The sequence below is a fragment of the Lepidochelys kempii genome, chromosome 3 (genome assembly GCF_965140265.1).
Source record: "Lepidochelys kempii isolate rLepKem1 chromosome 3, rLepKem1.hap2, whole genome shotgun sequence".
NCBI classification, from domain to species: Eukaryota; Metazoa; Chordata; order Testudines; family Cheloniidae; genus Lepidochelys; species Lepidochelys kempii.
In genome coordinates, this window is record NC_133258.1 from 151353380 (window position 1) to 151370213 (window position 16834).

At 45.9% G+C, this 16834-nt stretch overlaps 1 protein-coding gene across 1 annotated transcript in view; it reads right to left on the reverse strand.

Moving 5' to 3' along the window:
* Window positions 1-12405, reverse strand: part of KCNK17 (potassium two pore domain channel subfamily K member 17) — a 46729-nt gene extending 34324 nt beyond the window's left edge. Inside the window, exon 1 of the mRNA XM_073338561.1 lies at window positions 12161-12405. Within this exon, the coding sequence (XP_073194662.1) occupies window positions 12161-12388 (228 nt within the window). The 5' untranslated portion in view covers window positions 12389-12405. The remainder of the gene's footprint in view (window positions 1-12160) is intronic.
* Window positions 12406-16834: the final 4429 nt, after the last annotated feature.

Below are 16834 nucleotides of genomic sequence, written 5' to 3' on the forward strand. Positions count from 1 at the left end.
ACTGGTCAAAGATATGCCAGCAAAAGAGTTCTGTAGAAGCTGCATCTCCATTTCGGGGGTTTGCCGACGTAGCTATGCTGGCAAACCCTTTCTAGCGTAGACAAAGCCCTAGTGTAGACCTGGACTATGGAGCACGATTTCTCCATGAGATTTCCAAGTAAGAAGCTGGTGTCTCCAGTGCTCTCTTCTTTCCTTTCTGGTGGTTGCTGTACAACCCCCCCCACACACACACACACTCACACTCTCTCCTTCAGCTATAGAGGTCTTCTAGGTTCCAACCCTGATCGCGCCCCTTGTCTTCATCTCCCTTCTCTCTTTCGGCACATCTACACGGCACAAATCCTATTGTGGTGTGTAGAGTACATGCACTATATGCCCCACAGCATGGGTAGTAATAGGAATGTAGACAGTGAGGCACGGCTTAGGTAAGGAGAGTAAAGACATGTCAGAACCCTGGGGGTATGTGCCCTACATGACTCTCTACAGGCCCAAGCAGTGCCTCCCCCATCTGCACTGCTGTTTTTAGCAGCATAGTGTCCTGCTGCTTCCCTGCTGTCAGAGCCTTTCCCCATCCCAGGGAAAGACTACAGCTGTGGAGAAAGGCTCTGGGGGCAGCAAAAGGCTCCAGCAGCGCCCCGCTGCAGGGAAAGACTCTGGCAGCAGGGAAAGGCTTTGGCGGTGGATGCGGAGAGGCAATGGGGAAAGACTCTGGTGGAGGGGGCAACAGGGGACATTGCTCTCTCTGCTGCCTTCCCCCCGTCAGAGCCTGTCACTGACATGTACAGCGCAGTGTGGATGCAGCTTGCTTTTCATGGCTGTGTGTGGCTACACATACCCTACACACTGCCACCAGCGGTGAGCTGTGTAGACGTAGCCTATGTATTTCTTAGTGCTAACTTCAGCCTAGGTTATCATTTCTGAGCACACAGCAACAGCCAATTCTACAGCTCCCTCCACTCACCCCTTAGGCTCTCTTGTCATTTTTGTGTGCCTCAACCATCAGTTTCCAGCTTCACTACAACTTCCTATTGCTGAGAGCTACAAAGAGTCTTTACACGGCATCTTGGATTCTGTTTTCCCTCTCTCTGAGCCCTTAAGTTTGCTCCCGAAGCCAGAATTACTTAGTTGTCACCTAGGGCTCTTCATCTGTAGACCTCAAAATGCGATACAAAGGAGAGTACGTATAATGATCTCCCTGTTTAATAAATTCATAGAGTTTAAGGCAAGAAGTTGGATCATCTAGTCTGACCTCCTGTGCATCACAGGGCACAGAATTTCACCCAGTTACCCCAGCAGCGAGCCCAGTAACTTGTGTTTGACTAAAGGCATCCAGAAAACAAGACCAGAGAGTGTGCATGCGTATGAGATGCTGCCTTCCTTAAAAGCATGACCTTATCAGGCACCTAAGCTTCTACTTCCCTCTTTAACAGTAGCAGGAAGGGACAAAGCACTTTGTATAAACAACTGATAATCGGAATAGTCTCTTCTTCATTCAAATCCACCTTTTCTCTAGTCCTGGGGAGAAATGGGGGAATGAGGGACAGAGATTCTCACTAACTTCTGCTGAGGAACCTAAATACCTTTGAAAATTGGGCAAAAATGACTTTCCCGAGGTCACACAGCCAGTCACTGGAAGAACCAGGAGTAGGTCTCCTAACTTCCATGCCAGCACCCTTTCCATTGGACTACACCTTAGCTGTCCTTCGGCCACATTTCCAGAAAAGGACAATCATCCGCCTACACATGTTGGGATATGGAAGTACTGTGGAAGCTGACATGTAACGTCCCTCGATAAACCCAAACACGGGTCAGTTTTAGTATCCTGTGCTTTCTGATCGTGGCATTTTAGCCAGTGCTCTTTCAACATGAAGTGTTGCTTCTCCCTGTAAAACTGAGAGTGTCTCAGCGAGGTCCTCAGGAAAGGCAAAAAGAATGAGTATAAGGATTGGATTGGAAAGGGGGAATCTCACCTCCCAGTTTGGTTGGTTGGCTTTCACACCTTCACATGAAATCAGCTTGTCCAGGAAACCGAGACTATGGTGACTGTTTACCTGGTCTCAGAAACTCCCATTCTTTCCCCAATTATCAGTGTGGGAGAGAGGCATTTCAAAGTCACAGGACCTCTGATAAGGGATTAATTAAACTTTAAATGAGTTTCTCTCTGCTATATACTGGAAATTCTTAAGATTAATATGTACAACTGCACAGTTCTTACAGGATAACAGGAGCAATCAGACAACATTGATAAGGTTCACGCTACTCTCACATTAGGAAGACAAAGGTTAATTAGCTTCAAAACAAAAAAAGCTCTGTAGGTCACCCCACTGTTATTTATTGGCACACAGCCCCAGTTCCTGGCTGAAGGAGACCCTGTATTTGAATTCTGACTAAAGCAGAGACGATGTAGGATGGATTAGAAATTGAGTAGGAAACAGCTGCTGCCTCAAATTAGTACCACAGAAGAAACCAAGACCTGATTAATTGACTTTCCTAGTAGCTTCCTTCCCACACCTGAAATAGCATACATTAGGCCTAATCTACACTAGAAAATGTTTGCCAGTGTGGCTATATGGATGTAGCTATGGCAGCAAACCCTACTAGTGGCGCTGGTCATACTGGGGGGGAAAAAAGTGATTCTGCAGGTATATTTTAAACCAGTTCCCTGAACAAAAAAGCACTGTTATGCCAGTAGAACTGTTTCTACACAAGGGCTTTTGACCAGACCTTGGTGCACTTGCACAGAGTCTCTGTCTCAGGGGCAGGCCCATCCACCAGATCTACCTATCAGCTCACCAACTGCCCAGCTGCCACTCCTGTGCTCATGGCTAGCTTCTCAGATGAAGCACGACACACACCACGGGATGCTGTCGTGGTCTCTTCAGTCCTCCTCCTAGCAGTGAGAGCCAGTGGGCCAGAGCAGCGAACCAGGCCCAGGCCAGCACTATAGACCAGAACAGAGCCACCACTGCCTGGGCTCACAGTCTAACCCCTGTTCCCAGCCCAGCAGGACAGGCGCAGAGCCACACTGCCTGGGATCACTGTGTGGTGGGCTCGCTCTCACTCCTGCCCCCACCAGACCTCCTCTCTGCACCAGGCAGGGGTAGAGCCAGGCCCAGCTGCAACAAACAACATTTTCACCTTCCATCAAGGCAGTTTGTGCTGGTCCTGCAGACAGAGCTTACACAGCCTGGAAAACCATGCAGCCCCCTGACTCCAGGGCCATCTGCTCTGGCCAGTGGAACTGTTCCTAGGTCTGAGAGGTGGGAGAAACCCCGAAGTGCCTGTGCCTGAACAGAGCTGAATAAGCCCTGCTGTAAGGAACAGCATTTATTTATTTTTCAGAACAAATCAGTCGGGTCGGGTCGGAGCTGATGACTTTTGTGGCGTCAGTGTGAAAACAGGAAGGGAGAGAAGTTTTCTTCCAGTTTTACTTTCTGAGAGTGCGATGCGGAGTTGCCACCAACCATCTGTGAGAGGGAACTATGTCCTTCACAGCTGCTTAAAAACAATATAGAGATGGTAGGCCAGATTTTGACATGGATTAATGCCTTTTTCCAGGGTGTTCGGGGAAGCCATACCTAAACAAGGCCTCTGCTCAATAAACCATCTGGGGACATTAATTCCCATCCTGTCTCTGACCTGCCTTTTGTTGGACAAGTCCTTGAGAAAGTGGTGATGAGCCAACCCCTGCTTGCTTGATTTATTTAATCTCCATAGTTGGATTTAGATCCGAGTCCAGAACCGAGGCTGCAATATCATCTGTGGTGGCTGATCTTGTAGTTAGACGTCAGCATAAGCGGTTTCCATGCTTACTCAGTTAGAGTAATCAGCAGTTTTTAATACCACTGACCACAAGGTACAACGGAACTCATGCGTGGGATCTTATGGGCAAGAAGGAGTAGCCCACAGTGAGTCTGCTCCTTCTTTTCAGAAAGGTCCCACAAGGCTGTCCTAGGCAATTGCTTGTCCTCCCTGAGAGACTTCATAGGTAGGTTCCCACACATTTTTACTTCACCATATCTTCTCTTAAAGGTACACAGGAGGCCACCAGAGCAGAATTCCAGGTGCACTAGGCTGCATTCTCATTAATGTATAAATAATCCTCACTACTAATGAGCTTTTCAATGAACAGCTTCATTACCCTCCCAGTGGCAGATCAAGATAGGGATCTGGATGAAAGTGAATTGGCTGTAGCTCAGCCCAGAGAAGAAAGGGATGCTTGTTACTAAGAAGGAAGCATTGGAGGAATGGGCAGAGGTGGTGCTTGCACCAGCTACTGTGAGTCTATGACTGCCTTTTCCAAATTCCCTTTCATAGATCCGCAGTGCTCCAGTCTGGTGAGATTCAAGGAACAAGGCAAGATGTATTTATTTTATTTATGTCTTCTTTGATTTTCTCCTTCTCTATCATGGTTTGTGCAATTAACATGCTTCAAATAACACAGCCCTGCAGCAATGCTAGGGACTGGGCAGGCCAATCCAATAAATACAGGAAACAGCTGCAGTAAGATATTAGGGCTACATTGTATGACATGAGAGGGGTGGGGGAGCAAAGAGATGGGGGAGGGGGAGAAAAGGGAATCATCCTAGTGACCCCACTAGGAAATCATACATTTACATTGGAGCAAGGCTCCAAACAAGGAAGCTCCAGGCGCCATGGCTGGGATACCGATTCATAGATTCCAAGGCCAGAAAGGACCATTGTGATCATCTAGTCTGACCTCCTGTATAGCACAGGCCATGGAACTGCGCCAAAATAATTCCTAGATCCTATCTTTCAGAAAAACATCCATTTTGATTTTAAAAATCTCTGATAGACTGAAGAGCCCATTATTAAATATTTGTTATCCCAGGTAGGTACTTATAGACTGCGATCAAGTCACCCTTTAACCTTTTTGTTAAGCTAAATGGATTGAGCACCTTCAGTCTATCACTGAATGGTTTCTAATTGTTTAATCATTCTTGTGGTTCTTCTCTGAACCTCTCCAATTTATCAACATCCTTGTTGTATTGTGGACACTAGAACTGGACACAGCATTCCAGCAGTGGTCACACCAGTGCCAAATACAGAGGTAAAATAACCTCTCTGCTCCTACTTAAGATTCCGCCTTTTATGCAGCCAAAGATCACATTAATTCTTTTGACCCCAGTGTCACAATGGGAGCTCACGTTCAGCGGATTATCCACCACAAGCCCCAAATCTTTTTCAGAGTCACTTCTTCCCAGGACAGAGTTCTCCATCCTCTAAGTATGGCCTACATTCTTTGTTCCTAGGTGTAGACATTTACATTGAGCCACATTAAAATGCATATTGTTTGCTTGCGCCCAGTTTACCAAACGATCAAGATCAGCCTGTATTAGTGACCTGCCTCTTCACTATTTACCACTCCACAATTTTTGTGTCATCTGCAAAATTCATCAGTGATTTTATGTTTTCTTCCAGGTTAGCAGGTTTAAAACAAATAAAAGGAAGTTCTTCACTCAGCGCAGAGTCAACCTGTGGAACTCCTTGCCTGAGGAAGTTGTGAAGGCTAGGACTATAACAGGGTTTAAAAGAGAACTGGATAAATTCATGGAGGGTAAGTCCATTAATGACTATTAGCCAGGATGGGTAAGGAATAGTGTCCCTAGCCTCTGCTTGTCAGAGGGTGGAGATGGATGGCAGGAGAGAGATCACTAAATCATTACCTGTTAGGTTCACTCCCTCTGGGGCACATATCATTGGCCACTGTCAGTAGACAGGATACTGGGCTGGATGGACCTTTGGTCTGATCCAGTATGGCCATTCTTCTGTCATTGATAAATATGTTAAATAGTGTAGGGCTAAGAACTGATCACTGCAGGAACTCACTGGTAACACACCCACTCAATGACAATTATATTTTGAGACCTATCTGTTAGCCAGTTTTAAATCCATTTAATGTGCACCATATTCATTTTATCTCATTCTAGTTTTTTAATCAAAATATCGTGTGGTACCAAGTCAAACGCCTGACAGAAGTCTAAGTATATTACATATTCCAGGGACTCTGAAGAAGTTCAACAACTGTAGCTGCAGCGGAGCCCGCAATCCTGGCCTACACCACAGCAAAGGGAGTGAGAGAGTCTGGAGAACGAGTTCAGCTCAGGCAGAGCAACGCATCCAGCCTACGTGGCGAACAGCCGCTGAGGGAAAGATTTTCTTATGCACCATAAATGAAAGAAGGTTTGTTTCAGGTGTTCTCAAAGCCAGAAGGAAAACTAGGCTTCTTCAAAGTTCAGGATGCTTAGATCTGGGGCCTTGGTTTGAATGGCTCTCTACAGAAACCTTCCTCTTAGCTATAATGATTTGTCCCACTCTTTAATAATTAAAAATGTATGTCTGATCCGTGTGTGTGTGATTGGCGTGGTGGTAGTTGGATGTGCACACGGAACAGCTTTAGATCAGAAATAGACAACTATTGTCTGTGGGAGAGGAAAGGGTGGGCTCCACGATTCTGATACATTAGACCCACAAACACAACCCAGCTTTATTGCACCAGTGCTTGTCTTGTGCTGAGAAATGTAGTGCAGAAGAAGGGAGAAAAGTAGTCTGACGGGATTGGAAAAGGTGGTGAATACACTTTCAACAGAATGAAAACAATCAAGGGGACCGGAAAGCAACTAATAGTTTATATAACACCAGGCTTAGCCACCTAAGACATCCTCTCCTGATTACAGAGCTTTTCTCATCTGTCTGAATCCATCAACCAAAGTTGTTTCTATCTATTGGCTGATTGGTGGTTTGTGCAACATGAGCTGCTGCTCTCAGTCCAGTTCCTTGTGACCAGGTGTCCACATCCCACACAGCACCTTTGCTTACAGTCTCTGAAGTATGGCCAAGGATTAAATAGACCAAGGACAATGCACTTGTTTCTCCCCCTGAGAGGTTGTCTCTCCAGGGTACAGCAGAGACACTTTGGAAGGGAGTAGCATGTGGGCAAAGCCTGCTCTGCTGTTGTCCAAGCTGTACCTGTTCTGGGGATATGCAATAAACGTTGGCCTTGAGGGCTGTTAATCCAATACCTTTTATGAACACTACCTAATTTATGAAACTAAATGGCTGCCATCAGACCTCTTCTGAACGTTCTTGCCCCTGTGCGCTTTGACTGTTTGCTCCTACCCTTCCTGCCCCTCCCTTCCTTTGTCCTTCCATCTGGCTCCTCCCATCATTCCACTGAATGATTTACATAAAAAATTTAAAAAAAAAATCACTGAACTAACATAACATTTGCAACCACCACATTGCATTGCTCACTCTGCTTGTACGTTACTTTCCCCCCACCCTGTGTCTGTCTTGTCTATTTAGACTAAGCTCATCAGAGCAGGACTGTCTACTAGTGTGTTTGTACAGTGCCTAGCACAATGGAGCCCCCATCTTGGTCGGTTACAATGCACAACCATAATAAACAGGATGAAAAATAGTACTAAATTAGATGTTTGTACAGTGTTTAGCAAAATGAGACTCCATCCTCTGTCAGCCTCTACTATAATAAATGCAATGAATAATAATGTTTAGAGTTAACCCTAATGAAAAAGCTTTGTATATAAACAATGCTAAAGAACTTCACAGACTGTGAAATATGTCAAAGTAATTAAAAAGCCCAGCCACTGCTTTTGCTTTTTCATAACCACTGTGTCCAGCTCTTTCCTAATTTGCAAGTAATCAAATTATGTGTCTAGAATACCAACATGATAGTGAGATAGGACCGATCATGACTTTGCCAGGTAACCAGTGGGTGAACAGATGACTAAGGGAACAGGTCATTTTATTTGTGTGTATGTACACCACACACAGTATCCAAGCAATGCCACAAAGGAAACTGGAAAAGGAATTGAAAGAGAAGGGGGCTCTTGTGTGATTTGTTTGGGTTTTTAATTAAATTCATCATGAAAACCTAACAAATAAAAAATATATAGGGCTATTCAAGATCAGGCCAGGGTTTCACGTAGCAGGAAGTCCAGCCAGCACAATAACCTTCTAATTTAATAACAAGAGTAAGGAAAAAACCCTTTAACTTCCTTCTCCCTCTAGGTCCTCTGTAGCCCATACAGTAAACTTCTTCATTGCTTGTTGCAGCCAATCTCTGGTCAGGGAGGACGGGACTGGGTCTCAAACTGCCTTCAGCACCACTGCGAATAGTGAGAAGTCAGAGTTCAGAATAGAATCTGGGTCTCCCATTGTAACTGCATATGGTAAAACAAATCAGCAAAAACACACCGGAAAGGCCTTTTGGTTCTCTGTGACAAGCTTATCACCGATCCCTTTAACTGTAAACTTTGTCCTTCTTCTCCCATCCCCCATTACTGTTTGTTACTCTCCTTCATCTAAATATTGCCTTGTAAGCTCCTCAGAGCAAAGGCCATGGCTTTGTATTTATTCTGTAAAACGCCCAGCACCCATTGTGGGATGTAGCAATGCTTCTCGTATATAGCTGCTTATCTACACTGCACTCATCACTCTAGTACTGGAGCACCTTCCAGTCTTGAACAAAGGAACTGACATCTGTCAGATGTTGCTCATTCTCTCAAGGATAAGAGTGAGACTTTGAACTTGGATATATACTGTGAAATGCAAAACTGGACTCGTCAGCTTTATTTCGCACTTCCTCTGGCTAATTAGCTCAACTCAAATTTTACACTAGGTTGTTTGTGCAGTTAGCACACAAAGTGGATGATATTATTCATTCTATGATGGTACTGCCTAGGGGCCAGAGTAGGTATCAGGGCCCCACTGTGCTAGTCACTGTACTGCATATAATAAAAAGACAGTCCCTGCCCCAAAGAGCTTACAGTCTGTCGCTTCTGGGGGTGAGAGAATGGGACAATCAGCATAATAGTGTTTCACAGCATTTAAGGCCAGAAGGGACTATTAGATCATCTAGTCTGACCTCCTGTATATCACAGGCTATTAAATTTCACCCAATTTACCCTATATTGAGGCCAATACCTTGGATTAGACTAAAATATTTCAAGTCCTCGAGAGACTAAACTGTTCTGTGCCACAGGCATAGAGGCCAGTGTAATTGATTATATGAGATATGCCGAGATGATCCTAGACGATCCATGCTGCATACTGTAGAGGAAAGAGGAAAAATCCCAAAGTCTCTGCCAATTCCACTTGAGGGAAAATTCCTTCTTGACCCAAATCTGGCAATCAGTTTGACCCTGATCACGTGAGCAAGACTTGACACCAGCCAAGTATCTGAGAAAGCAGATTCTCTGCATCACCTCACTACACTTGTCCACCTGGTGTCCTGTGTACAGCAATGGCCAATCCCTGATGCCTCAGAGGAAGGTGAAACTCCCCTGTATCCCTGCCAAGAATACATCTGGCCAATTGTGAATAGGGGTCAGGAAGGAATTTCACAACCCCTGACCCCTGCAGGCCATGAAGTTTGGTTACGGTCATTGTCTTAATGCATGAAGTTTGGTTATGGGCATTGTCTTAATGCAGAGCTGCAAGTATTATGAGCATGTTAAGGGCAATGTAGAGCTTCCTGTTCTCTCCATGGCACATGGAGAGAGCAGGAAGCTCTACATTGCCCTTAACATGGAGATCTCCATGGCACATGGAGAGAGGGATGAACAGTTGGATTCATAGATTCACAGCCTCCTAGGCCAGAGGGGACCACCATGACCGACTACCCCAACTTCCCCACATCTCTCTGCTGCCCTTGGCTGTAAGCTTCCTGGGAGAAATTCATCTGATCTCACCTTAAAGACTACAAGCAATGGTGAGTCCACCACCTCTCCTGATGAATTGTTCCAGTGTTGCTGCTTCTTCCTGCTACGAAATTGCATCTCATTTCAAGGTTGAATTTATCTAACTTCAAATTACAGCCACTGGATATTGTTATATCTTACTCAGTAAGATTGAAAAGTCCCCTCCCTATCAGCTACCTTTTCCATGTCAGTCCTCACAATCTCTGCTAAGACTCTTAACAAAGCTCAATTGTGATGGTGGTTTTTTTTGCACAGATGAAACAAAAATGCAAAGATTTACCCAAGCCCCACTGGGGTCAGGTAGGATGGCACTACCATCCAAACCACCACGAGCATTTGGTTTGGCAAAACCCAAGTCACCTATCTGAAACAGAGATGGGCCCAAACAAGAACCACTTATCCAGTCTCTCACACCCTCCTGAACCAGAGACATTTAGATCAAGTGGGCCTCGCATCCAAATCACTCCTGGGTTGGATTTTGGGTTTTCCAAACCAATACCTGTCTGATGCGGAGGTTCTGCAAAACCAAAACTGCCCCTGTTTTGCCCATCTCTTTTGTACATGTGTGGCCTCTAGGGGTTTCAGCAAGAACATATTTGCCCAATTTGGGCCTTGCACAGTTGTCATGGAAATATCCTCAGCACCATTTACACGCATGTTTTTTGGATTGGGTTGTTTGACGCTTGTTCTTTCAAATAATGAATAGAAAACCGGAAAAAAATTATACTGGTGGAAGACGCCAATTAAACTTTCTGCAAAGAAGTTTCGTATGAAATATTATATGATTGTTATCACTGGTAAGATCGTCTAGGCTGTAATGCATTCTGATTCGCTGCTACATGAAACAATACAACCTGCAAGTAACCCTTAGAAAACGGCCGAGGCTGTTATAATGAAAAATTCTACCACTGCCTCTATTCTACCAAGCCAGGTGGCTTAAAGACTGACAGTTTACTCAGGATAAATGCGGGGAGAAAGATATTTAGGAATTTTCATAATAAAGAAAATACAGCCAGAGATACCTGGACAATAGACACGTTAAAAGCAACTGCAGAAAAATTACGGTGACAGAATGGCTAAATTTAAACATACTGGGGAAAATAAATGTTAATAAAGATTGAGGCAGCCCCACAATTCAAAGATTGCTCCTAAAAGTGCCACTGGAAATGTCAAAACATCTACTTCATTAATAACAATATTTTCAGCAGTCAGAAGCAAATGGGGGGAAAAAGAGCAAAATTAAGTAAAATGACACACCAGTCTAAGAAAAGGAGGGATGAAATGGCTACATTTTAAGAGACATAAAATGACTTAAATATGACAGACTCTGTACAGGTATAAAATGGAATACAGTTGCCTTGATGATTTGGAGAATACATAGGATATTACTCGCACTGGACAGGTCTGCCTAATTCATGTGCAGATTTACAAATCTAGGGTCCAGCTGATAGCGTGTGGAATGTGACTGAAACCAATGGGGCTCCCTAAGACACGCCATCCATCACAGGAACCCAGTGCTATCTGTAACACAGGTAGGGACAAGTTCCCAGGTGAGGTGTGGGGGTGTGTGAGATACGCATGGGTAAGCAGATGGAAGGTGGGGAAAGGTACACTTTGAAACAGAAGGTGTGATTCACATCCGTTTAGTCCCACAGAGTCAAGTACATGGCTCAACAAAACTGCCCCCTGCCAGGCACTGCAGCCTTTAAGGCAGGAGTAGTCAATAGACAGACTATGGGCCAAATCCAGACAGCCAAACACTTTCGAACAGACCCCGAAATCTTTTTATTTACTTATGATCATAATTGTTATTGCGATGTGAAACATGTTTTGCTGGAGTCTGGATCCTGAGCAAGACATTTGGACCTTGACCAAAAATCATTGACTACCCTTACTTTAAGGGCTAATTGCTCAGCGAAGCCAAACAGGCAGCAGGAGGCTAAGGAAAAGAGGACACAGAAAGAAACTTCCAAGAAGCAGCTTTCCAAGAAAGGCCGATTGATAAGAAGATATCTGAGGGAAGAGCCTGCATCCTAACCAGGCGCCTGCCAGCCAAGGGATGGACACGCTGATCTCTTCCAGCAGAGACGAAGTGAGCTGTAGCTCACGAAAGCTTATGCTCAAATAAACTGGTTAGTCTCTAAGGTGCCACAAGTCCTCCTTATCTTTTTTCAAGCAGAGAGAGTGCCAGCTGTATATGGTGGGTGCCACCCATGCATTGGTACTGCTCCTGCAGGAGCTCCCCCAGGGAAGGGGAACCACTCACTCAACATCTCCCCCAGCTGCCCCCTACTCCTCAGGGACCACGTGCCCACCCAGGGGCTATGGCTACTTGCCCCTTCGGGGGGAAGCGCGCACAGCCACCTCCCCTTGGGAGGGGCTCGCCAGACCCTCTGCCCCCGTCCCCAGCCCCCTACCTGGATGAGGCGCTCCAGGGCCGGCCCCTTCAGGCACGTGTAATTGCCCAGCAGCTCCCACTTGTCCTGCAGCAGCTGCTGCGCCGACTGGCGGCTGGCGGGCCCCTCCAGCGCCCAGAACGCCGCGCTGCCCAGCAGCAGGTAGCCCACGTAGGCCAGCAGCAGCAGCAGGGTCCCGGGCAGCCGCCAGCGCCGCCCGGCCACGGCCTCCCCCTGCGCCCTGCACATCGCACCGCGCCTCCCCGGACTCCGGCCGAGCACCGGCCGGGACCGGAGGCAGGCAAGGCGGGAGGCGGAGAAAGGGCGCTGGGGGCGGCTCCCATGCAGCCCAGGGGCCTCCCCGCTCCAAGGGGGCTGGGGAGAGGGGCCACCCCGTCTCCAGCTCCCTCCAGCGGGGATCAGGGGGACCCAGCCCCCTCCCGGTGATGAGGGAATCAGGTGCATCTGGCACCCCCGGAAGTGGTGGATCAGGGGCACCCAGACCCCAGTTCAGTCTCCACGTGCCCCCCACTCTCTGGTACCACCAAGGCCTGACCCATGGGGATGTCGTTCGTTTGTCCTGTGGCCAGCACAGGAGCAGCAGGTCTGGGGCACCACCACAATTTCCCAGGGGCCAGGTGGGAAAGGCTCCAGCTGATCTTACCAGTCCCCTGAGCCCTCTTTGCCACACCCCTGTAGCCCTTTTCTGGGCTGTGCCTCTGGGTTTCCTTTCGGAAGGGCAGCGTCACCATGTGCTCCCCAGCTGCAGACTAACAGGCTCTTCAAGAGTGGGTCTGGCCCTCTGTGCCTTGTTGCCCTCAACCAGTCAGTTTCTTCATGGTTTTCCATCCTTGTCCTACGGTATGTTCCGCAGAACCAGTATGTTTAATGTGCATCCCATCTGACTATTCCTGACCACCAATCTTGTTATTTCACAGATAGTCCCCTAGCAGTGCCCACCTATCCAGGTCTTTCTGTGCTTGGTTCCTTACCTCTACTCTATTTGTTGGCCAATCATAGAATCATAGAATATCAGGGTTTGGAAGGGACCTCAGGAGGTCATCTAGTCCAACCCCCTGCTCAAAGCAGGACTAATCAACTAAATCATCCCAGCCAGGGCTTTGTCAAGCCTGACCTTAAAAACATCTAAGGAAGGAGATTCCACCACCTCCTTAGGTAACCCATTCCAGTGTTTCACCACCTATGATTCTAGTGTCAATCTAGTGTCATCCACAAGCCTGGAGCCCCTAGTAGTGAAACCTTCCCCTGAGTTCTTTATACTTGGGAATGAAACCAGCAGGCCCCATGCCACTTTCTGAGGGACTCCACTCATCATCCTCTTCCACCAGAGGAAACTGACCTTGATCGTTTAATCCAGTGGCACGTGCCCTGTGGTCCGACAGGCACTTTATGGTGATCTGCAGAGAACTGGCTTTCCTCCTTGTCTCCTGCTGCTAAATTACATTAAAAGGTATTTAAAATATTTTCTTAACATGACTTTTCCATGTAAGAGGTTGATGAACTTGCCCCAGGGCTGATAAGTGAAGGTTAATGGGGAGGGAACGACAGATTGTGACCACACAGGGAAGTAAGAGCCACCCCTTAAATCCCTGAGAAAGCTACCCAGACCTTGTGTCTGTTTACTCCCCAGTGCCCAGAGCAGCAGAAGTGGAGGAGCAAAGTGGATGGATCCTTGGCTGCAACCATTTACCAGTACAGCTGAGCTGGCAAAGGGGTTGTTATAATTTGCTGCTGGTACAGCAGGTGGAAAGGAGAGCTTCAGGGCTGTGCCTAAAGGTGCAATCTAACCCTTTACAGTTAAAGTTGCTCAGATGCATTTCCTCATAACACAAATATTACACGTCAAAGGAATGAGTTAAGGCAACATTCACATTCAACATACAAGCAGTCTCCAAGCATTAAATCACTACCACAGTGATGTTCAACCACACCAGCAGTATAATAGTCTCTTTCACATGCTCACTTTCAGTTCAACAGTAGTCACCCGCAATGCATGCGTCAAAGAACTGAAAATTGCAGTGCACAGCCTTACTTCTTACTTTCCAAAGTAGCGTTATTTAATAATCACATGTGAGTTATAATCTTAAAATTAGATGTCTCCAGATACCATATGTCAGAAGGACAAAGGAGGAAAAGATGGTTACAGTCTGCATTTCCTATCTCATCAAAAACACAGATACATTTCTACTATATTTTTACATTATGACCGTATAAAAACCAGATCAGCTGCACAATGCATACTACAAAACGTAATCATGCACAAAGATTACTGACGTACTTAATTACGCTATTTAAAACATATATTAATGATAAGGTATATAAAACAACTTCACAGGTGAGAATTCAGGTTTTCTGTCGAGAACTGAGCCCATTTTCAAATCTAAATCAGGAATTCCTTTGTTAGAAGGAACTGGGGGGAAGAAAAAGATTAGGCTCACCCCAAAAGCTCCTAAAGGGGGACACTTAAAATACCAATAATTCATAAACTAATTAACAGATTAAAATGAAAATGCACGGCAAATTCTTTCTGCACTCAAAGAGTAAGCATTGTAAGTTTGGGGAGGATACACTGTATTAGGGATTTTCAGCCTTCTTCCATTCAGGACCCAAAAAACACTTCCAGTTTCCTCTTCAAGATCCACCTAACATCCCACAATCCACAAGATTCCGAGATTGGGGCCTTGGCAAAAAATTGCGGGTGGTATATTGGTGCTCCGTGCTCAGTGGTATACTGCGGTGGGATGGAGCAGAGACTGCCAGGCTGGGGGGAGATCTTTGGGATGGGTGGGTTGGTGGACTTACTAGTTAGAGGCCTGGTGCCGTCTTGGTGGCCTGGTTGGGGATGCTGCTGGTGATTCTCTGCTCATGTATCCACACAGTGCCCTGCTCTGGGGCAATCCTGTTTACACAGGCTGCAATGCCAGCTCCACAACTTCAGGAGTGTTGCTTCCCCTGCACCAGAGCTGAGCACTTTGCAGGAAGCTGAGAGACCTCCACTCTATACAGGAAGCAGAGATTGCACTGTTAGCAACAGGAATAGGGAGAGGGCAAAATGCTCCTTTCCTGTCCTCTCCTGGCTCCTTAGTGACCATACCATAATAATGCCTGGCCTGGCTCTTATATAGTGTTCTTCAGCAGTAGATCTCATTGCTTCTGCCATTTTATTTTCCTCAGCTGGCAGGTTGTGCCCCAGCACCCATCCCCTCAGAACTCACCCGAGGTTCAAATTGCACCCACTGAGAAACACTGCACTCTTATTCATACATAAAAAAAGGATTTCGTCCCTGCTTTAAGTGCAAATCACAATGTAACCTGAACAACTGAGCTGTTATGGCATCTCTGTGATCTCTAGGCTCTTGTCCAGGGCTTGAAAAATCCACTGGACAGTGATGAAAAAGAAATTTTCCCCCCTGGTGAGTGTGAGGAGCCTTAAACCATCAACATCTGCAGAATTTAAGATTTTTCTTTCTTTTGTAATTTGTTTTCTAGCTATTATGGTTGTTAAGAAAACCTTTCAAGTGTGAGCTGATACAGCACTAATGTATCTTCCTGAGTCTGCAGACAGACAGCTCCAGCATCTCTGCAGCTACTTGGAACATTGTCAAAACCACCAGCAGCAGCACTGTGAATGTAAAAAGTCTCTGGATGCTTTCACTTTTACTATTCAGACTAGGGTCAGTGGGGAATTTTTTGAAGAATCATTTTGTGTGTGTGCGTGTGCGTGTGCGTGTGTGTGTGTGTGTGTGTGTGTAAAAATGCAAAGTCATCAAAACCAAAACTGTTTGTGAAGCAGCGTCTGTTCTGATGAATCTCCTGACTCGAAAAAACATTGAAAAAAAGTTTTGAAATTGTTTAAACGTTTCTTTGACGTTTTCAAAACAAAGAATTCCAATGTACTGGTCCGGAATGACTTTTTGATTCAAATTTTAAGCTGTTAAGACTAAAAAGAGTTAATCAAAGGGGAAAAAAGGAAACAAAACGTTTAAAAAATCATTGCAGCAAAATGTTTCAATTGGTCCAAACCAATTTTTTTCCCCATTTCATGAACGTTTTTGAGATTTTGTCCCAATTGGGGACAATACAGATTTTCAAATTCTTCAAAATACTTGTGGGATGGGAAAAGCATTTGCTGCCCAGCTCTATTCAAAATCCTGTGGGTGGCACTGGAAACTGACAAAAATCATGTCAGTGTTGCTCTGCTACTGTTTGGCAAAGCCAAGGGCCGACAGTGGAGCTGTACACTTATAGGAGGACTGGGTTGAGGAAGTGGAGACTCCAACTGCAAGCTGCCAGGAGGCGGAGGAGGGAGAGGGGGAATAGAGTAGCAGAGAGCTCTCCAACATGTAATGCACGTGTTATATCCCCGGTCTAGTCATCTTTGCACATGTTTAGTGCATGGTGTGTCAGGCAGCACAGTGAAAGGTATTTTGTACACCTGGCTAAAGGCACACATGGTCTGGCACACATGCTGGTCTGGCACACATGGTTTGTGTTGCCTAGGAAGGTGTGGAAGACTGGAGGGATTGGATGGAATCTGGATCATACGCACAAGTCAGTACAACTTTATTTGGTACCTGATCATGTCCTTCATACCAACTGCAGCCCACAATGTTTCATAGAGCTAGATAATATAAGACAGAATATAATATAAATTACAAAGACAGTGGTGTAAAG